Raw genomic sequence first — 23,697 nt, 5'->3', positions numbered from 1 at the left:
CTGTGAGTACTGTGAGTCTGAAAAGATGATGAGTTTGTTACATGCAATAAAATTAATTTATAAACAGCTGTTGTTATTAGCTCTAACTCACTTTTACCACAAACTGCACTTTTTTTTTCCTGATGAATATCATACAGAAATTTTGGTTATTCTGTTGTCTAATTAGGCCCATACTATTTGAGGGGCTCAAGGAAAGGTAATGCCCTTGATGGAACTCATCTGAAGTGACCACTTGCCTTTCTGTCATAATTTGATTGATTCACACCTGAGCTGTGCCAGTGACCTCCATCCTGTTCCACTACTAGGATCTCCATGATCCTCAGGCTTTATGCAGTCACGTGCCTTCTTAGGGCTGTTACATTTTTCACTTATATTGTTGATGTCCATGGTAAGGCCATCCTTGCAGAAGAGTGTCTGTTAGATGCTTAGGCTGTCCAGTTGAGTTAATCAGAGGTGTGCTTTCTATAGTGAGTCTGCAAGGCATGGATGAAGTCAGGATCGGAATGAAATGGACATGAGGCCTTTCTATTTGTTATCTATTGTTATCTTAATTATATTCTGTTGTTATCTCAAAATATTTGGTGTCTCCAGATAGAACTGGGAGGCTCTTGTTTTATGGAGGATGAGCCACTGTGAGAGCTAAGGCTGTCTCTGAACTATGGCAAAACAAGATCTATGTATGTTCCCAACAACTCACCTTTATACTTTGATTTCCATGGGAAGGAAACTCTAGAATATAAGATAGAAGAGGGCTGCTATGCTCTCTGATCCTCTGACCTTGTGAAAAAACAGGCCTCCAGTCTGGATGACTTGAAGAATAATGTACACCAGCTGTGGAGTCTAGATGTAGCATTGGGAACCGAGGCTTTGACAAAAGAAAAAAAAAAAAAAAAAGACATTTAGAAAGGCACATTAATCCAATTAATACCACATGGTGACCTTGTGAGGACTAGAGTCCTTGGGGTCTCTTTTCAGAATTAGGCCTGGACCATATCTAGCAGCTGGATGTTGTTTACACCAGAGGGTTGCTGTGGTTTGGTTAGCCATGCTCTTGCCTGTCTATAGAATATAAAAAGATCAGACTTGGAATTCTCAGCACCTCTATTTTATCATACTCGAAAGAAACATCCTAATAAGTTTTCTGGGGGTTCCTGGCAGAAGCCATATGAAACATATAGCCCTTACCTCAAATTCTCCTCTACTAGGCTAGTCCATGTATCACCATGGTTGGGTCTAGAGAAGTTCTGGAAAAGTTCCGTGGACAATATACCAAGCAAGGAACTAAGGACTTCTGTTTCTCACGTTTTTAATTCTCAAGAGAGTTACCTGGTTCTCCTAAAGCCTGCCAGCAATCTCTCTAAGGTCCTGTATTATTATGGGCTCTCTTGATCAGAGCACGTTGGTCTTGTCTGACTGCTAAAGAGCTATGGTTATGTTCTTCTTCATTACTGTGGGCTGTGGTCATGCTATACCTGGAATCTGAGGCTTTGCACTGGGCAGGGCTAAAGAATCTTACTGAGATTTGCTTCTAATATTTTCATGAAAAAGGTTTCCTAAAAGTGATCTTAGCTGATTAAGATAATATCTACTGTGCCTATTTTTCAGTCTAAAAGTTCGGTAGTTCATTTTTAAATTCTTAATGTTTTGGTTTCTGTGCAAAAGGGAATGTCAGAATGTCTTGAACTTCTTAAGTGAGATCCATTTTTTTCTCTACAAGGCTAAAGTAGTTGTGGCCTCTTTAAGAAACTGTAGTCTCATATTATTACATGTACAGTATGAAGCCATTTGTAACTTGTTGGGCTTTATTCATATGTTTAAGAGCACAGTTTGAGCAGTTCAGCATCGAGAAGAATAGGAAAAAAATGATTCTGCGAGTTGGTAGATATTGGCAAGTGGTAGCTGACGTCTCTCCTCTGAGGTTTTAGTGCTGTGATAAGTTATTTTAAGATGATTAATGTTAGATCCATCTCTAGAAAATGAAGGCCACAGCTTTATAACTAGAAAATGTTATCGATAGCTTTATCAGTAGCGGTCATTTTCAGTGACGCTTTCCATTGCTGACTTTGAAAAAGTTATAGCTGCTGAGAGTTACCCTGTTCTGCCATTTATAAACTGCAGCATTAAGTTTTGCTTGAAAAAGTCAGGCTGAGAACAAAAATCAATACTTTCATATGCCTTGGTCCTTTGATGAATTAGAGCTGTTTCCTGGCAGTGGGGGTCAGAGTAGAGGCTCCATCCATCTCTCAGCTCACAGGAATTACAGATAACCAGAATGGTTCGGGTTTGACAGGGACCTCTAGAGATCATCTAGTCCAATCCCCCTCAGAACTAGATGGGTTTAGATTTGGAATTTTGGGCTTTGGGATCTGCCTTCTCCTTGACTTGGTGTCTGCTGGCACAAGTGCATGATGTAAAAGAGCTGTTGGCACAAGAGGTGGCTTGGAAGTGGCAGCTGTGCTCACTAAGCAAGGAGGCAGGCAGCAATAGCCCAGGGTGGAGAGCAGGAGCAATGTCAAGGTGATGGGCGCAGGGAGGAGTTAATCCTAAGAGATTTTCTACTGCAGATGGTGACAACTAGTGATTTCAGGATGGGAAGGCTTCAAAATTACTTTCCATTCCACATTCTAGTTCTAAGAATTCACTGGGTAATAGCTTACGATTTATTACTGCTAGCAATTCTTGTTGAAAAAGTTGAGCAAACATTTATTAGTAGTTCCTTCTTTTATTTTAAAGTGCATGTTTCTTGTATACTTTATTATTTGTAAGATGGAACTAATTTTCTTTTAAAGTGTGAGTGACTGAGACAGTGACTTCTTAGAAAACATAAAAAATTATTTATTTGGGAGGTATTGTCAACATATGTGAATTTTTGTTCCCATGCATTAGGCTGCTTTACCTTTTACTGATGGTAGCCAGCATTACAATGTCAGCTCCTTGTTCTTCAGCTCTCTTGCTTCAAGCTAGTCTGCTTCCTGTAAATGTGAACTGAATATGTCAGTCTTTATAAGCATCATATGCACTCTGTTCCGCCCAAACAATTGTAGCTGTTAGTAATTGTTCATTGCAAAGTAACTTCCACTAATGTTCAGAAGCATGGAAGTAATTTGGTGAGAAATATACTTTGTTCTTTGTACTTAAATAATATGAATGTCTGCCTTAAGGATAAGCTTAAGTCAACCTTAGCTGTGGAATCCTGAGCAGTATTCACATAAAACAGTTTTAAATATAGGCGGAACAGTCTAACTTTATCTTTGCTGATTTTTTTTTCCTTTTTTCTTTAAGTGGTTTCTTGGTTTTAAGTAGTTGATTTTAATATGATAAAGTTGGTTTTCAATGTTGTGTTTGTTTAGTTTTTACACATTGTTCCCTGCTTTTTAAGATACATCACTACATTACTAACCAGAGCACTGTGAATTATTGAATTGTTGTTGAGTTAAAGTTTTTGGTAATGAGTGTGCTGGTAGCCTATATCTGTTTCTCTTTTTGGAAGAATGGAGACATGCTTGAACTTTATAGGCAGCTGATACAGACCTGATATTTTGATTATGTTTATTCTGTATTATTGAAAAATAACAATGATTTTTCTTTTTCTTTTTTTCTGCATCTTTTTGGCAAGATTTTGCCTTTTTTTTTTTTTTTCTGCCTGGGGAAGCAGAGTTTTAGTGAACTAACCTGAAAACCTGAATATAGTATTGAAGTAAATGTTGGTATATTGTAATGCATTCTTATATTTAGAGAATGGGCTTTTTTTTTTTTTTTTTGGCCTGGACAGTGCATTCAAAGGAGTTACCCTTCGAATCTGCAGTGTTGAATTGCACTGATTAACTGTACCTTTTGGCACAATAGGAAAATAAACCATAGGCCTACTTTTGTATTTAGTTATGCTGGCTCTGATTTGGTAAGTTCAGGCTTCTTTGAACTGCTGAGGTGCTATTTAAGACCTAGGTTATTATTTCGTACACCTGTACAGAATTTCTGCTCATTGAAGTAATTAACAGCTGTCGTTTCATTCCTTAGAGTAATAGGTGCTAGAGCCCCTGCCTGTATTAGCATTCCTGCTTCTAGTGGCAGTTCATCCTAAATGGATCATATTATTTGGACGAGTTATGAGGCCACCCAGATAGCATTTTCAGACAGCGTTTTCCATAGCAACTATTTAGTTTCCCTCTGTCACGATTCTTTCCAGATGGGCTGTCAATTCAGGTATTGTTGAGGTAATGTTCAAAATTCTGTTTAGAAACAACTTTTTTTCTACTGTCTTGGATTCCAGAGATTACTGAGTTCTACTACATTTTCTTAAGTGTACAATCTTGTACGACGTTTAAAAAAAAAAAAAAAAAAGTCATAGAAATCCCAAAAGTGCTGGGCTGTAAGCAAAGTTTTTGTTTAAATTGATTAGTTAATATTATTCCAAAAGCACCATTGATTTCTTTGCTACTTGCAATCTGTTCCTCAGAGTTCTGGAAGAATTTTTTGACCATATAAAGACCTTTGTAGGAATTCAAAAACCTTTATTAATTTACATTAATATTAATAAAGTTATCCCTAGGGAAACCTGATGGTATGAATTTACTATCTTAACCTGTATTACGTTTTTAAAATCTGTGTTTCTGTGTTTAAATATTAATTTAAGATACTGAGCCTTTTGTACCTTTTGTTGACTTCTTAAAGAGGTGTTAAAAATTAGCATGACTGTTAACATCTCTTTAATCTGTGTTCTGCCTTAGACCTATATATATATATATATATATGTTTTAAATACAGAAATCCCAAGATTGTATAATAACATCAAGACAGTGTTTCGAAGCTGTATATGCTGTTGTACTCTTAATTTATTGATGGCTTATTAGATTAATTCTCATTATTCTCTAAAAGCTTATCTAAAAAAGACATCTGACACTGGTAATAACATTTTTTTTAAAACAAAACAAAACAAAAACTAAAATCATCTGTATTTTCCCAGATAATGATGTGTACTAAGTGAGGAATGGGACTGTCAAGCCTTACAAGTCTTACAGGTACAGCTAGAGAGAAGGGTGATTCCGTGAACATAGTGAACTCTTGTAGTTTTCCAGAAGTCAAAGCAGATAGAGTGAAGAAAAAAATGCTGCATTTTAATGCAGCATTTCTTAATTAGAGAAAAAAAAGATTTTTTTTTTTTTTTAAATATGACCACCAGACACAGTCCTGTTACTCCACTGTCACTTTGAACATTATGGCAGTACTTTTGTTGTCAGCATATATGTGTCTAAGTGATGAGTAAACTCAGCTGTGTGCCATCTGGGTGGATCTGAGATCCTGTGGTTGATGGAGACATGACTGACTACAGACAAAAGTGTCTGACAGTCTAATGTCCTGTGACAGGGCCACAAGTTGGCTACAAATTTGCTGTGCGGCCATTTTTTCCCCTTCACAGCTTCTCAGAGATAAGTGAAAAGCTTTTAAGTGTTGAAAGAAGGATATTTTTAATAAAAACAAAACTACAACTTTTAAAATAAAGAAAATAAAAAGCAACTATGAATGCCTGGAAGAAATTAAAAGATCTTCATATAAATCTGTGGCCTTTTTTCTTTTCTTTTTTTTTTTTTTTTTCCCCCTCAGAAAAAGAGACAACAAATTCTGCCTAGTCCCCACTAGTTCTTCTGATGTCCTTTCTGTCCCGAGTGAAGGCTGCTTTTGCAGTGTGGGTGTCTGTACAAGCTCGCTCCTGTTTCCAGGTTCCCGGCCATGGCTCCTTCATCTTTCCCACCTTGCAGGCTTAGTAGCTCCCCAGAAAAGCTTTAATATCCCCTTTCCCCCAGAAGATTCACCTCTGCCTGTTCTCTTTAAAGGAATATAACATATCCCTAAGAATATGCAAATGAGACAGATACCATCACCCAACAACTTTTTGGTAATTGATCATGAGTTCTATGGATTCATTTATGTTGTAGAATTGAAACTATCTCAGTCTCAGTTCAGATGTGTAAGAGGTTACCTGTTTGTCAAGACTAAGCATGGTACAATTTGTTATGGAAGCATCTTGAAATGTCTAACTGCTGGATTCCTGTTGTGACGACTCTTAGCATATGTATTGCTGGGCAACATATCTTCTCTTCGAGCGAGTTCAATGCTATGCCTTAGCTGTCTTTTATCTGCTTTGAGAAAGTCAGTATGAACTGTCAGTGCAAGTTAAAGTGAATTATCTTCTCTAAGTCATTTTTTTTAAATGTTCCCTTAGTCTGAAACAAATATTGAAACAGTTAACCCACCGAAGAAGATCAATGAGCAAACTTATTTATGCAAAGTTGAATCATATGATGATGTTACTGCTCCTGGCAATGCTTGTGAATAGCTCCATTAGCAGGGAAGTTGTATAATTAAATAACATCATGTGGTATCCTATCTCCTTCATTCCCAATATCTTAAGATACTAATTAGAGGAAGTATTTGTGTGAAGTAGTCTAATTGCCTCTGCTTCCTTCTAAAGTATCTTGGGCCTGTTCTACGCTTTCATTGTCTTCAGTGATGCATTTCTATTTTGTATTTATTGTTTTCGTACGCTGTAGGTCAGGCTTGTAGTATTTGGCTAAAAAAGTTTTTTTTTCACAGAAGTAAAATGAAGTAGAGAATGTGTTTGAATAAATGTACTCTGAAAAAGGAAATGTGCAATCAGGCCTGTAGACTTCATACACTTAAAGGAGTGGTGTCCTGATAGCTTGCAAATAAATGAGTCCTTAATTATCTTAATTATCTTCTATTAGAATATTATTTTTTTCTGTGTCTTAGTAATAAATAGATAGCCAATTGGTTTCCAGTGTAATAAAGTCCTCAGAAAGTGTGCACAGTGTGGAATTTTTAGGTTTGTTCTGTTTCTTAGCAACAATTTTGCAGGTAGGCAAACTTAACTAAAGCACTGCAAAAAAAGTGGTAAATTGTAATAATTTGTAGAATTTCCTGTGCCTTTTAATTTAAGTAACACAATAGTTTTCTTAATGTTCACACCTAATGTAGCAATAAATAAATGTCAGTATACCAATAATGGTAATGGTGATTTTGACTTAACATGTCTCAATAATTGCATCTGCCATAGCTGTAACCAAAAACATCAGGAAAAGAGGTATATGATATAGCCTTCCTGGAAGTGGCTTTCTGCTAATAACTCTTTTCCTCCTTAGCCAGAAATTTTAGAGTGACTTTTATTGAACAGTGTGTATTAAAGCTGTCAGGATGTTAGAAAGGTACAAAATTCTAAGGAGTTTCCTCATTTAGGTGTAACATACTGAATTCTACTCAGAGATATATTTGTGGCTGGTGGAAATTATTTGACATTGGTTTACGTAATCTCTGTCTGACACCCCATTTAGTAAGTGAGATTTAAACTCTGCCCTCAGATCAGTTATCAAATATTAATTATGCACTGCCATGAAAGTGCATTTTGTTAATCCTACATGTTCAGGCAGTATTGTTTCTTGAAGTTGACTTCTAATATACTGCAAAGCTCAAGGCATAAATTCTAATGCATATTCATATTGGTTTCTATTTCCTGTTTTAAAATGGAGCTAATTGTTCACTCTACGGCTCACTCTAGATTTTAATGTGCTGTACATTGGATTTTATGAGTTTTGTTATTTATGTTATTCAGAAGGCTGCTACTTGTAACTCTGCAAATTAGGGGGAAGTTCTTTGGTTTCTGCTTTCAAAGCCAGACCAATCTTTGCCTTATATTTACAACGCAAAGGAATGAAACAGAAGATTTTAACGTTTTTGTACTATGGTTGCCTGAAGGATCATTTGTTTGATCACTCTGTTAATAAAATTTAAGTCTCTCTTGTTCTTTACCATTTACTTTGTAATTGGAATATGTCATCAATTCAAAATTTGAAATAGAATACAATTAACTGGTTTATGTTTTGCAATATCCTATTTCTCCTCAATATACGTCCTTGTGACTGAAATATTTCAAGTTCACTGCAATCTCATTAAAACTAGCAAAAGTGACATTTTCTAAAGTTAAACATTTTTTTGTAGTTTAAAAACTATATTCTAGAGATCAAACCATTCATCCTGCAACGTGCTTTTATCTTTGTCTTCTATAAACACTGCAAGCAGTGTTGAGGGACGGGGAGGCTGACAATGACAGATTACCTTTAGTTTTGTTTTCCTGTTTAACTTAGATGTACTCTGTGCAGTGCTGTGCTCCCTTGTAACCCAACCCCATGGATTTGGACCTAATCCTCCTTGTTTCTCAGGATTTCTCCCTCTCAGTGCTGTATTGGGTGCTGGCCTACAACTGGCAGATGTATTTTAACTAAGCAGTGTCTGTGTTCCCGTGGAGAATTACATAAAGCCAAATGAACAATATGAGTCAATTCTAGTTAGAAGCTGCAAGAGACAGAAATAATTGGTGGCTCATGACTTCTTCAGCTGTGCTTATGGCATGGTGAATTCTGGTGCCTCTACGTTTCTCATAGTGCCTGAAGCTTGCAGCTTGCCCTCGCGTGTGAGCCATGCTATTGGTTTGAGGAAAATGATAGTGTCATGGTTATTGAAGTGCCATCTCTGAAGCTATGATGTAATTGGTTGCAGAGATGAATATGTCTCTTTTCTGAGGGGGTTTGCTTTACTCATCTGTCATTTCTGAAACATAAATCATCAAGACCTCAGAAGTGCGACATTATGGATCTGAAAGAGTTCACAGAGTTCAAAGGGCAATCTGGGGCCCAGTTCTCCTTAGAAAATGAGCTTCCAAAGAGAGACACCAAGTTACATCTTTACCTTTTAAAATCTTTCTCTGAATATGGACATTTATTTTCGATGATTTTTATTTGTTAAGAAGAAGCCTATGTGCACATTTTATATTGCAGGTAAGGAGGTAAAAAGGAAAATCTTTAAACTGCCAGTTAAAAGGCAGGGCTGAGGGCATGTGGTTATGGGAGGAACCACTGAACAGAGGCTCTGGGTAGGGAGACAGGAGGGAAAGGACAAGCAGCGGGAAGGCTCGGAAGACTCCTCCACTATTGGCAAGTAAACTTTTCTCTTCTGTCTTTCCCTTTGCCCTGAGGTTTCCCTGCAGGACAATGGCTTCTTCCTCGTGCTCCTTCCCCCTAATGAAGATCTGTATCCATCACAGGTGTGACCATGTGAAATGTCTGTAGTCCTTGCTCAACCTGAGCCCTGCTTTCTCCACCTGGTCTGAACTCCCAGCAAAGCCTGGGACCGGGTGCCAGATGCCAGGGCTGATACCTGGAGGGTGGGCGGGCAAGGCCGTGGTGAGCCAGACACTGCATGAGGTGGCCACCTGTGTGTCCATCCGCCCAGCGAGCCAGGCAGGCGTGTGGTGCAGCACGGTAGTCAGCGACTCGCACTCGCTGCAGGGGCGCTCGGCCAACCTGGAGTGTCAGAACATGCTGTCTTCCTTTTGGGAGGTGCTTTAAAGGAGCTTGTTCCTTGCAAACAATGCAAAACAAATGTTACTTCTAAAGGAGTAAGTTCTAAATTGCTACTTTTGCAAACTGTGCGTAGCCACGTACTCCACGAGATAAATTTTCTGTCAGCGTTAGAAATGCAGTCCTGTGGTTATCGTCCACAGTGACTGAATGTGCCTGTCTGCATCACATGGCCACCTGTGACTGAAGATGCTGATGCAGAAGACTGAGATTTTAAATTTCTGCATGGGACCAGAATATTCCTTTTTAAAGAAAAAACTTTAAAATACCTATAATATTCTGAGGTTTATTTTCTAAGATGCATGCACATCTATAATGGATTAACAGCATGTTTTAACAAACCATTTATTTGCTTTAGGAGTGACAGAGAGAAGCTGTTTCAAACAGGATCTCTCATCACCGTCTATCTCTAGTCACCTCCTACTGAACTTAAGGTTGAACACTGGGGGTCATGAGGGAAAGAAAACAATAATTAAAGGGAAAAAGTTGATTGAGCTGTTTTTTCTCCTTCAGTGCGATTAGCACGTAAGAAGCTGGCTGAGTACTCTACTGTATATCATTAGTTCAAACATTTCTGACTTGATTTAACTTTAATGGTGACTTTTTGAGTTGCATTTCTGAACTTCGTGCTGAGGGGCTTAAGTAAGGAAGGCTGTAAAAGTTCTTCGAAGGTCTTGTTTCTATAAATCTTAATCTTGGAATTCTTTTAGGTGGCCGTTGTACCATTGCTAAGAGTTCCCCCCACCTCCCAAAAATTGTCATGACTTCTTTTATTAAAGCTCAGAAAATTATTCTTAGACTAACAGAGGTGGGGAGTAAAGCAGGAGTGTTTACAGAGTTCACTTCTAAATTGACTGTGATAAGTGGCAATGCAATGTATTATGATTAGAGGTTTCTGGGAGACTCTTTAAGAAGGTTAACTGCGAGGCAGCTCTCAAAAGAAAGCATTTATCTTAGTGGTCATCCTTCAGTGTTTTATACTACTGAGAATTTTTTTGTGGGTGGTTAGAACCATTTTTTGTGTTTTATTAGCTGTATCTTGAATACCTCCTACAAGCTGAATGACAGTTTAGGGTTATTAAATCTGTTCTTAGTACATTCTTTTATCCATAGTTAATCTTTACTAAATATATGTTAGTGAACAACCCTTTTTACTCAGTTGTTGCCCATATTTGTTAAAGAAATTATTCCATTTGACGTTTGTTTAGGCTGCACTTTGATAAAATACTGAGTACAATATACTTTTTCAGTTTGGCATTCAAAAGAGTCTTTCATGGATTTATTTCTCCTTGCATTATCTTATCTTCCTTTCTAATATACTATGGCTTCCTTTCAGATTAAGTAATTTTTTTCAGTTCAGAACAGACACTTCCACAAATGCATGCTCTATGTCTGTATTGCTAGAGATCTCTAAGATTGCAATTTTCAGGTGCTGAGTTACTTTGGTAATCATCTGCTGTCTGCAGCCCTGTATATGGTATTTTTCTTTAGTTATAATTATTCTTTAATGCCACCCTCAGTGACTTTGCTAAGTCTATTATCAGATTTGCTAAGACTTTTATCAGATTAATAGTTGATATATCCTCCAAGGAAAGATACGTCTGTACTTCACTGAGGAGTGACCTATGCCGTACAATGTCATTTATTATCTGTAATTACTATCACAGTCATTTTCACAGAGACTTGCTCAAGGTGCATATTGTTCCTTCTTACTATACATGTAGTAACTTAAATTTAAAATATCTTGGTCCTTAGCTCCACTGTATTAAATGAGATGGAAAATAAATCAGCTTAAAATATAGCATCATAGAATAATAGCGTTGCTGGTAAACTTATGCCATGGAAGAGGATCAAGTCCACTGGAGTCATTTCTAACATATGTTTGCTCAGCTTGTTCAGAATGACTTTCCATGATGGAGACCATCTTTTTGCAGCAGTACCTAAGTGCATTATTGTTAGACCTTGGCTAGGCATTAAGAGGAAAAATAAATAAATTTTTCGTGGAGATACATGTTCAGAATGGATTTAGTGTTTTAGCTGAGTCATCCTGATGTAGATTAAAAGGATCACTTCTCCCATCTTATATTGTGTTTTATTCTTTTTATTCTAATTATACTTTGCAATATGACTTTTGCTGTTTTCACAACAGATCGTCAATACTAAGTTCCTTCTTAGTTTTACAGACTATTTCTCTGGTTTGTTGAAAGACCACTTAGACTTTTGTTCCTGTCTTCATGGTACTTGAAAATCCACTGACTTTCAAATCTTTCTGAAATGTAATAAGCACATTTTCTGCTTCATCATTCTTGTAGTTAACGAAATCATCAAGCAGAACGGAGTCACGATAGGCTTAGGTACAATTCTACTTGCTTGAATGAATTAATTCCTGGTCGATATGAAGGGGTTATTGCCACCATGTTTCCTTTTGTATGTTAGTGCAAAATGACACTAGGTATATTTAGATATTTTTACAATCTTTCTTGGTGATTCTTTATGGGAATCATTAATACCTTAGACTTTGAGCTCACAGTTGCAAGTGTGATTATCAAGATGCTGCTGTATGCCCTGTCTTTGTATTGAGGAAGTTGCCTCGAGGTTGCTGCACTGTTGAATGCAGTCAGACTTTGCTAGGAGAGAAGTTTCATTTCTAGAGTTTTGCTCTTCCTAGGAAAAGTCCTTCCTGTTATGTAATGGAAGCTGTATAGATGGGGATTCCTAGGAATTAACATTTGATATGTTAAAGTAAAATCCGAAGTAGAGTAATAAAATGGAGTTCTTACCACTGTGTAGCAAATGTTAGATTTAACATGTATTAATCTGAGAGTTTACTTAATTTTACTACATACAGTTAGAGTGATTTTTCTTGGTGTTAGAAGTACTAACCCAGTATTTGTATAACAGATCAGTTTGCCAAAAAAGAGAGGAAAAACTCCTAATAGCAAAAAGGATTACACTTTATAAATATTACTGTTAAAGAATGTCATTTAATTCACTGCTCTAATAAATTATTTTAAAATGTATTTTATTACCATCATTTATTAAACAATAAGGAGACATTTTGGCTGCAAATAGTGATAACATCTCTATAGAATGGTATTTGTATAGTCATTTCTTTTGCTGACGCAGTAGATAATTAGGAATTATAAATTATGCTTACACTCTTAAGCGTGCTAGCTGGAGAGTGTTTCAGAATGTGTGTTGTTCTTGGTGCCAATTCAGGTCCTGATTTTCAAAAATCCTCGCACAGAAATTCATGATGACATCAAGTCTGCAGCGGAGGAAATGCAATACTTACCTGAGACTTAAATGAAGATTGTCCACCCCTTTACATTTTTGAATGAAGTTTACTTCATGTTTGATAGTGAGAAAGTTATTGTCAGCTGTTTTGTCGGCATCTCAACCTTGTCCCTTGTTGTCAGATAATGATATTTCAAATGTTTTTCCCAGATTGTAATACACCTTCATTTTTGGCAAAGTCATTGAGTAGCTAAAGCAAATCACTTCTGTTCATCAGATTTTGTTCTTCCACAGGAAGTCTCAGATGTGCTGGCAGGCAGGTCTGTGTGTAATATGTAGTAACACAGCGATGTAAAATGATGTGGAGCTCCGGATCTGTCCACACCAGCAGCTTCATAAATGCTTGGATGCACTATAGCATCAACAGCTGTGATACTTTTAAGCTATGTCTTCCCGGGACTCAGGAGAGGAGTGTTCATAGGTCATGCAGAAGTGAAGGAGGCTACTTGGTTTTCTTTAGTTGTCCTGTCATAACCTGCGTGTTTATTTTGTGCTCTGCACAGAGATAACAGAAGCTGTTGGCCTCTGCATCTTTATTTTGTACTGACGTAGGTGCACAATGGCTAAGGATGTAAGCAAGCAAAGTGTGCCCTTTGGTAGAAAATACGCTTCAGTCCAGCTCTGCTGAACTCTTGTTAACCTGGATGCCTGGTTAAATGCCACAGCATTATATATTTGAGGTTATTACTGTTCAAATTATCCGTGGTAATGGAGGTAGATAGCGCGTGCCTGTGCAGACAGATGCCGACTGCTGTGCCGTGCCCGCAGCGCGCCGCAGGGCAGCCAGCGCCAGCGTGGCACCGTGCCCAGCCTCAGACACCTTGTTCCCGAGATGGATGAGGCTCTGCAGCTTCGGAGCTGAAGCTGACTCATTTGGGCCGCTTCAGGAGTGCTGGCAGCATGCGCCTGCCTGTTTGGAGGGAGGGAGGGAGGGAGGGATCCATCCTTCCACATGGCCATGGAAGGATTTCAGTAGAAATCCGTATTACTCTGTTCTTGTGCAGTCTTTTCTCAACATCCATTGGTTAGAATAGCTGCATGATGCTAGCTGAACATTTTTTGGGGGGAAAAATGTTCCTTAATGCAAACTATTGGAGCATTGTCTAAACTTCTGGCTAATCTTTACTTGTAATTTGAATGCAATGTGTTGTGAGATAACTACAAAGAAACTAACATCATGTTGTTTACTCCAATTTAGAAGAGTGTTTTATGCAAGAATGCAGTATACTGTCTCTTTGTTTGCAGAGTACCTGTTTCTCACACTTTCTATCAGAAAGTTATTACTACCAAAAACAGCTTTCCAGAAAACAGGTGACAATACATTTCTAAAACAGAAAGTAGACTTATATGTAAAATGTACCACAGAAAACAAATTGCTGTTGTATTACGTTTTTCTTTCTGATTGATCCAGGCATTAAAAGGCAGTATATATGTAGTTTTTTACATGGTGCCCCAAATTCCCTTTCTGCAAGGCAAGAGGAGTAACTGAATACAAAAGCAAATCAGCTTTTTTTCTTTTTCTTTTTTTTTCTATCTCAGTGCATTTAGAAATTCAGATTTTAAAGAAAATATTGGGGAATTAGTGTCTTATTTGAGTGTAACCCATGAAAAATCTGAGAGTTTGGTATAAATTATTTTACAGCAACTTTTTTGTGTTACTTTGAGATTTGTAGAAAGGAATAAACTTATATCTCATTCTTTAGGGCTGTAACATTACAGATGTGTGACCCTTTACTATCTTGTATTCTTTAATACCTGTTATTAAGAATAATTAATAGCTTTTTATTTAAATTAAAACTGTTGGAGGCTTATGGCATCCTCTTTCTCTTTTAAACATCATTTAACTGTGATAAGAATGAAGAAGACAGAATAATAAATGAGAGTATTTAAGTGTATGAATAAAATGCAACTGTTTATCTAAAATTGATCCGTGTCTCATAACTTTGAGAGTAAAATAAATGGGTTGTTTTTCTTTGACTCCATCAGAAATATTGTCCTTTAAATATTTACATTAATACATTAGGAACTTTGAAATAAAAGTGAAATAGCTTTCTTGACGTTTTTGCTGGCAAGCACAAAGACTGTGAGAATTCCAAAGTTTAAGCTCACCTTGACTGTATGAAGTTCATGAGCCATATTCTTACATTTATTAGCAGTTGGAGCTTAAGGTTAATTTATGGCTCATTTATTCATGTTTATTTTTTAATGATTGATCTTATATAGTTCTGGAAAAAGCCATAGGCCATAACATATTCTTTTCTAAAAGTTATTAAACATAATATACTTTTTCTTGGCTGATAAGTCATAGTCTATTATTGAATTCTTTGCAGACAGTGAATATGTGTCTTTTATTTAAGAAAATAAGGGGCAGATCGTGGTATTGCCAACATAATCCTTTCAGAGTATAAAAAATAATTTGTACCAGGATCTAAGCTTCTAAACATTACTGTTGTCATATGTCCTCATGGACTTCTTAGGATGTGACCTTGCCAGCTTCTATGTGTTTCTAAATGTTTTTGAGTGCTGTAAGTGTCTGTTTGCTTTGCAGAAATTGAGGAGTGAAGATTCCAAAGGTGAAGGTTCCTCAAGAACTGCTAGAGCAAAGAACTGATTTTCTAAATGTCGTACTTGGCTTCTAGAGTTCTGGTTGCATGATGGTGCAATGCATAATAATCTATAGGAACACATCTGGTTGAATAAAGGAAGATGTCTAGAGAGTAGTAATTTCTGTATTGAGCCCTCTGGGATACCAAATTAACAATATAGTATATCATCTGTTGTATTTATATCACTTGTTTTTTATGATTCGATATTTATGATTTGAATAATTCGTACCACGTTTATGTAGCATTTTGTAGAATTCAGGAAAATGAATTTTTTGAGGCAACTCATAGGAATATTGTAAACTACCATATTATATGTCTATAAAATATACTGACATAAGCATTTATGATATATTAAAATCATAAAATATGAATAGAAATAACCTCTTGTCTAATCAGCTTATTTCATGATTTGAATTTGCCTGACGATATTTGCTATTTAAAGAGTGTTGAGAATGTAATCGATTATTTTCCTGAGGGTTAAAAGAAATGTCCCTTGAGGTACTTTTGTTCAGTTTAAATGAGAAGAAAACAATTTCATTTTGTTCTCTTTTATCAGACAGGAAGCATTGCTTGCTGCAATTAGTGAAAAAGATGCAAACATTGCCTTGCTTGAGCTGTCTGCTTCAAAGAAAAAGAAGACTCAGGATGAAGTAATGGCTCTTAAACGAGAGAAGGACAGATTAGTACATCAGTTAAAACAGCAGGTAGGGAGACATCCATTTTCATACTTTTATGGCAACTGAAGATTGGCATTATTTTCATTTGTACTGTTTTATTCTAACCTCATATTGAAAGTCTTCAAGACAGGTGTGACATGTGACAACAATTGCAAAAGGTATGAGGTACTTACTATACATGTTTCTGTATTGCTTCTTTATGGTTATGCTTTTAGCTGCATGTTTGCTTGGCTCATACTATATGCAGCCAATATCCTTTCTGGTTTCCCTCCTCATACAGCTTCCACCTTCATTATGTGGAAGACAAGAGAGCAGAGCTCTTTGCAGTAGACCAAGATCTATCCTTTTCTGATGAATGTTTCTAATCTTTTCTGTTCTGTTATTTGTTCATCTTTTGTAAAATAATTGTCTGTTCAGAAGGTTGCAGGCTTTCTGAGAGGTTATCTGGAAATCACAATTATTCTTAAAATACATTCCCCAATGAATAAAAATCACCTTGTCTTCATAAATTCGAAGTCTTTTGAGGTTTTAATAGGAAACATGTAGTTGAAAACTCTAGAAATTAATTTTATCACAGCAAATTTGTGTTCTACTTTATTATAGAGGGAAATATCATAAGTGATAACAGTACACATAATAAACAGTAGCCAAGGATCCTTTCTCTAACTGAAATGTTTAAAATAGCACGAAGATATACTGTGCAGTGACTACTTGCCCTAGATTTTAGAAGTTAATACAGGTAAAAGAGGTACTGTAGGAGGAGCAGGACAAGCAGGAGGACAAAGGATATTCAGATAACCTAGGTACTAATGACCTGTGCTGTGTGTCATGCATATGTTGTTAAACACCTTTTCCTCTTTCAGAACAGGTGAAAAAGTTGAGAAAGATGTTTTTAGAACATGCCTGAGTGTTGTATCTGATATTTTCCTTTGTGAGATGGAGTGCTCTGACTGTTACTTGAGGAGGTGGAGAATATTGTTGGGTAAAATCCTTCAGGTCTCCTTAGCCTCTCAAAGTAACTACTGTGCTGTTAGGCAGTGTGCCATTTCACAACTGAGCATGCCCTGTTAATAATGTTTAGGATGTACTGCATAGTCAATGTTATGATTCTTCCTTCTGAATCATGCATTACATAATGTAGATCTTCATGCATTTGATAACAGAAAGTTAAGGTAAGCTTAAAGTTGCTGCTGAGCTAGGTTCCCAATAGCCCTGACCTCATGCACCTAATCATTATAGCTTTCTCCCACAGGTCTATAGAAATAGGAAACAGCCCCTGAGTATGAACTTACCACCCACTCATGATGCTGACTTCATTAGAGACATTCCAGCCAAGTACCTCGGTGCCAGCTACGATGCACACATGTCTCAGGTCAGTCAGCTGTCCAGGAGACATTTCACCCAAATTTCATATTCTAAATAGGCAGATAGGCTTCATTCTTTTTTTTTTTTTTTTTTTTTTTTTTTTTTTTTTACTATTTGACCAAATTGTGCTGCTTCTGCAGAAGGTGTTATGTACCAAATAATAGTAGGAATTTTTGTTTTGTTTAGCTTTGGAAAAAGAAATGACAGTTATTTTCTCATATGTTTCAGATCCTATCTTTTTGTCACTCTCATTTGTCCTTACTGAGGAGTAAATCAATAAGCAGCCATGATATGTCATGAATATTTTTAATACACTTGCCAAATTTGTGAGAACACTGATTTTCCCTTTAAAAAACTTTTTTTTTTTTTTTTAATGCTTAAGCTGTTGCTGAGTAGTGTTCAAACATTCATAACTTCCTACAGGAAGAGTAGAACAGCAGAAAAGGGTATCTAGAGAGTAATTGTTTTGGATAACTTTGGTTAGAATTGTAACCAAACACTTTCAATATCTCCATTATTTATAGTGATAAAGATCTTCAGTAAAGCTTTTTAACTAGATTAAATTGATGCCAAAATAATCTCTCTTTTCTCTCTGACACCAGAAGAAAGAGGAGACAGAAGAAACAGGAATGTGGTTTAGCTAGGTCACAACTTTACTAAACTTTAGCATTATCTGATAATAGAGGTTGTAGGGATCATTCATATTTCTTTGATCCTTTGAACAGAACCACTGTCAACCTCCAAATCTTCCATATGTATATGCAACACCATTGCTTGTTCCTGCTACTCTTCCTAGATAAAACTATTTGCACTTTGGACAAAAGTGATGCATTCTGCATTTTGATATATCCTCTTTGTTCTTTTTTATGAAATGGCTACTACTCTAGCTGTGTCTATTTGAGTAGATAATAGCAATTAATAATTGCTATTGCTATTGTGATTTATGTTTTTTTTCAGAGAACTAGGACATTAGTGAATAGTGGACATGAGTGACATAGTGACATTAGTGAACTGCAGCATCAGATTTTTTTCTAGTGGCCTTATTCTTCCCATTCCACATTTTCCACAATTGTTACACAGCAGAAAGATTAAAACAAACAAACAACCCCTATCTTCTCCACCTTAATGCAACAATAAAAGGAGAAATATTTCTAAATATTAGAAGGTGCCTGAATAGACGATGTGAACCATTAAGCCCCTAATTCCATTCCTGTTCTGAACCTGTAGAGGGAATTTTTGCTTTCATGATCAAAACCAAATGGTGAGCAGTGATAAGAATCTATATTCCCTTTATGTATTTCCACAGCAGCAGATACATATCCCTGTCTAATCAAACAGGAAGCCTTCTATTCATGGCTACAGAGGGCTGGGATCTCACCAAGGCAACAGGACAAAGAGAACTGCAAATGTAAAGAATCCAAGGATTTCTTTTCATATCTTTCTGTTTTAGGAGGTTTCTTTGTTAAATAAAAAAAGTATTTTCAATTGTATTTCAGGAGAAAGTTATTTTTCTCCATTTATTTCTCTGTCTTCCTTTGGTAATTCCTGGCAATTACTTATAAAATTCCCCAGATTTTAATAAGTATTCTTTACAGAACCTTACTTTTACTTCATTGTTTTATTAGAACTGAAAAATCATAGAACAGTAGTAGTTGTGATGGGGAGCAGCAGTCAATAGAGAATATGTCTTGTAAATCATGCAGATTTATATTGGGGAATCATTTGTTTTTATGTTAAAAGGTTAGATGAATTTAGAAATTTGCCTTTTACATATTTTAGGCTTTCCTGGAATCCTACGTCTACTGTTTTATTAGCAAAGCTCATACAGAAACAACGTCCTGGAATTCTTTTAGATAATCTTGTTTCATTTTCCTCGTTATATTATGGAATTCATTTTATGATGCCTCAATTAAGCCTATCTGCCCTTTTTTCTTATTACATGTCTCCTAACACCTTTCTCAGAGAGTTGTCATTTTAGTAAAAAAGCAATAATTTGAAGTTAGCCTTCAGTGAGGATGAGATCTAACTTTTAAAAATAGAAAATATTGTTTTTATCAAGTTTTATTTTGTGATCTTTATAGGTGAATCAGTTTGGCCTAAATAAAAGGTGTTCTGAACCTTTGACCCTCATGCTGTGTCATCATACACCTTGGATAGTTTTTGATTAGCTTTTTGCTTTTGTTTGCAATTTGGGGAGTTTCTTTCTCAAACTCCTTGAGACTCTGCTTCTGCTGCTGTTTACCCAGTGGCATCCTAGGCTATATATTATTATATATATGGATAAACTGCAAATCTCTATTTATAGACATTTTGTTCAAATTATGCTGTACTATGAGTCACTGCAATGGATGATACCTAAAAATGTGCAACGTTGTATTCCAAGAGCTCTCAGTCCTCGGATACAGTTTGCTGTTATTGCTGTTGAATGGATGACCTCATTTTCTCTTTACAAACTTTGAAATATGTGAGAGAGAGAGTGGTATGTATCCATCATTCATCAGAATTCAAGGTTTCCAAAGCACGAGGTGCCCTGGAGCATCATCTGAGGAGTAAGGGAAGAAAGCTGTCTTCCTGTGGAAAATCCCATGGAAAAAAGTAGTTTTCCTAGAGTCATTTTTTTTTCTTTCAGATTAAAAAAAAAAAAAGAATCCTCCTTCTTAATGCTTCTGTGTTCAGGAAGGGCCAGTACTGTTCTTTGACCTTGCTAACTCTGAGGGGGCCACTGAGGGTCACAGTTAAGGGATGGGGTTGTGGAGCTTTAATGGATATACTTTGTAACATTTACAGGTGCTTATCTAGTAGGAACATCAAAATGTTTGCAAATTTATCTACTGCTACTGAAAGCGCTGTACAAAAACTCTGCAGGCTCCCACCATGTGAGGTTATTGTAAGCATCAAAAGCCTGCTTCATATTTAAAGAGATAGGGCACAGTATGTAGTAGATGTCTTAAAGGTTCACGAGGTCGATTCTATTAAACTCAGTGGAGTAACCCAAAGTATTGAGGTTACTCATAGAGTTTTATTGTTATTGGATTAAGGCCAAAGAAACAGATTCTATTGCAGTGCTGTAATGTATCACAGACTTGTACTGAGGCTGAATTGCCTAAATGCAAATGTAGCTGCATTGACCACAGACTTGCTCTGTGATCAGCTGCTCCGATCGCTCCGGTGGACTCCGGCGCAGCCTGGTGCATTTCCTATTTCAGCTGGAAGCATCTCAGCTAACCGTGAACTTTCACAAAGTGGTGTCAAAAGAGTATTAAAATTATGCCACAGGAAAAGAACATGAAAATTCCCACATGAGGAAGAAAAATACCGAGTGCTTTCCAATACCTGGGAATAGGAGGCCATTGTCTATACAGGCACCACTGGCCCAAGGGGCTGGACAGTGGACTGCCTCCTCAGGCATGGGCAGTTTTCTGCTTTGTCTGTGCATGTCATACACTGAACGTTATTTTTTCTTTTATTTTCAGTGTGGTTTGTCTTATAAAAAGTGGAATCAGTTACTACTCAGTTTGGAGGCACTTTCAAAATGCAAAAATTCAGCCATCTACACTCCTTTATTAAATAATTTATCAATTATCTAACCATAAAATATGTTTAGTGGAACATTTATATCTGCCTCTAACTCTTCAATAATTTGTTTCTGTTATAAATGTGTTTCTGTTAGTGTTCAATGTGGGATGACTTTTACATACCAACAAGTGTGTAAAATTTCCATGGTTTAACTATGTCCGAAGACTGACAAAGATAACCCCAATACTAACCTAAAATAGAATAAAATGAGAAATAGAATGTCTTAAGAAAACAAGTTTTAAAAAATGTCTAACTTAAAAAATTTAGATTTTTTTTTCCTCTTTTTAAATAGTTCATGACTTAAATGATGCTCTTAGAACCAAATGTAGTTAGATGCCTTTCTCTAATTAACTTTACCATTTGGTATTAGGAAAATAATGTTTTCAATTACAGTGACACATTAAAGGATGTCAGGAGTTGTTAAACCAAGAGTAGGCAGGCCAAACAGATTCTAAGCTACCAAGGCGTACTGCTTTTAACATAATTTATCCCAGTTCTTCACATTCAAAAAACCAAAGCAGTGTCTTAAATGAAATGTACTGCCTGCATAAGGAAATGAGAACACTATGACAAAAATATGTGATTTAAATGTGAAGCTACAGATGCACGTCTATTAAAGAGCAAGCTAGAATTTATGAATTTAGGAGTCTTTTCATGGATTCTGATGCTGTGAGTTTTATTTAAACTCCTTTTATTTCTGAGTTGTGAGAAATTCATTGGTTTTCTGTTGCACTGGTTTACTTTTGCAGGTTACTTCAGGTGTGATTGTTTAGGAAAGTTATTATTTGTATCACAGTATATCCACTTGTAAAACGGGGGACATTAATATTGACATCTTTGCAGACATCTTTTTCATAAAGAATGATTGTATTGTAATGGTTTACATAATTCTTTTAGTTACTGTAATCTGCCAGTAAAATATTTATTAGTTTAAATAAATGGAATGTATAGTAACGTTCTCCCAGAAAAAAAGAAGAAAAAAAGGAATTGCTTTGATTCATACACTAAATTCTGTATTTTGAGAGCCATAAAGTTTTGTAAATATTTAAAAGACCATTCAGAAATACAGCATTAAACAAGATCACCACTAGGGCTTGGCTGAGTGATTATATAATACTTACAGTCACCCTAGCCAAGATTTCTGTAGAGAATTCCAAGATAGATATTTTTAGAGAAATTTGTATAGTGATGCAATTCTTCATGAAATAATTAACTTATGGTCCATTTTTAGAACACCTCATGGGATTTTGCTAGGAGCAGAAGACACTGCTATGTGACTGATTCATTCAGAACTTGGATAGTGCAAGTAAATGTCCCAGTTGTCTCTTTTCAGTTTTGGGATATAGAGCCAAAAAAGTAAGTGGAATTGGCCAAAATGCAAAGTCTTCTAACTGCTTGAGAACTGCTTTTATTTTTCTTCTCAAAACATGAAATTAGAAACCTTTCCAGTCTTTTCAAGACTGCAGGTGTACAGAATATTCTGGCCGGAGGCAAAGCTGGTGTTTGGCAGCCTCCTCTGGTCTATTAGTTCACTACTCTATATTTCATCACATGAACATACTGCTAATGAAACAAAAAGGGTGAGAAACAATCAAGGAATTTTAAAAATCTGTGTAACCACGGTTTCTCAACAAATTAACCACTAGCAATATTTTCTCCTACATGCGTTACATAGAAGTATTTCTTACTAATTAACATCCAAATGTTTCAAAGAATGCTTTCAACAGCAAGGGAGAAAAATAGAATTGGAGGAAAACAGTTGCATTATATATACAGCTCTGGTTAGGAACATCAGAAATAGTGCTAATGTAATATTGTGGTGGTGACATCAAGCACTCAAAAATAACCCAGTTCCCAAAGTTAAATTTTCCCTGTTACATTAATTCAGCTGTATTACACTGGGTATTTAATGTTATTAAAAGTATTGTTTATGATAGAGTTTAGGAAGAGTAGGGTTAGAAGTTGTGGGGAGTGTGATTAGGCTGGCAGCCCAAAACATTCTTGGCACTGTGCATTAATTAATTGCGTTTAGGTCCTCTAATGTTTAGCGAGTGTGGGAACAGAAAGAGTCAAGCAGTGCTTTCTTGCAGAGTCTTTAGACTTTACCATCTGTAGACCTTGCTGTCTGTAACACTATCCTGGTTTGTGCTGGAGTCTATATTTGGTTCCTAATCAGTATTGCTTCTGTTTCTCTTGCTGCTAAACTAAGCTAAAATTTCTGATTGCCTTAAATTTCTCAGACGGAAATTCTGTAGGAGCACAGGAGTGTTCATGTTGATATTGCCCATGGATCTACTTTGTTTGTACTGTTAAATCTATTACTGCCAGCAAGAAGCCATTTGTCTGTGAACTGGAGCCACATTTGGTCACTGTACTGTGCTTTTGTCCCTCTTCTGTTTGCAGTAGTTATTATCACTCATAATATTGTCTGCCCCCAACTTTGAACACAAGAATAGTCCAAGACCCTGGACGTTCAGGAGCCTTATTTTTGTTGCAATTGTTCTGCAATTGTTCTACATGTATTTAGTAGGGATGAGTGAATGTGCTGCTGCACCCAGCGGTTCCAGCTCCTCTGTGCTTGTTTCTGTTGCCACGCTACAGGCAACAGACATCAATATGTACATGGGGCACAGCCAGTGTAGTTAACAGCCTTTACTAGCTATAAAAGTCTTTATTGGAGTTCTTGGTTCTGAAATTTGTCAAAGGTTCGCATTTTTCATTATATATTTTGTTTTATTTTGGCAGGTA

The 23,697-nt window shown here is 36.4% G+C and overlaps 1 protein-coding gene across 9 annotated transcripts in view; it reads left to right on the top strand.

Annotated features, from left to right (window-relative positions):
• The window catches only part of ERC2 (ELKS/RAB6-interacting/CAST family member 2), a 412,632-nt gene that overhangs the window by 257,009 nt on the left and 131,926 nt on the right, over window positions 1–23,697 (top strand). For all 9 annotated transcript variants that reach the window (XR_015913795.1, XR_015913794.1, XR_015913793.1 and 6 more), the window contains one exon: window positions 15,888–16,035. Coding sequence is in view for 1 of the 9 variants with exons in the window: in XM_088532042.1 (XP_088388168.1) it covers window positions 15,888–16,035 (148 nt within the window). In the remaining 8 variants the exon portion in view is untranslated. The remainder of the gene's footprint in view (window positions 1–15,887; window positions 16,036–23,697) is intronic.

Source organism: Tinamus guttatus, unplaced genomic scaffold, assembly GCF_059628265.1.
Source record: "Tinamus guttatus ecotype Peru unplaced genomic scaffold, ASM5962826v1 Tinamus_guttatus_pri_ptg000451l, whole genome shotgun sequence".
NCBI classification, from domain to species: Eukaryota; Metazoa; Chordata; class Aves; order Tinamiformes; family Tinamidae; genus Tinamus; species Tinamus guttatus.
The sequence above is the reverse complement of the archived record's forward strand: the minus strand, read 5'-3'. Positions and strand labels throughout refer to the sequence as shown.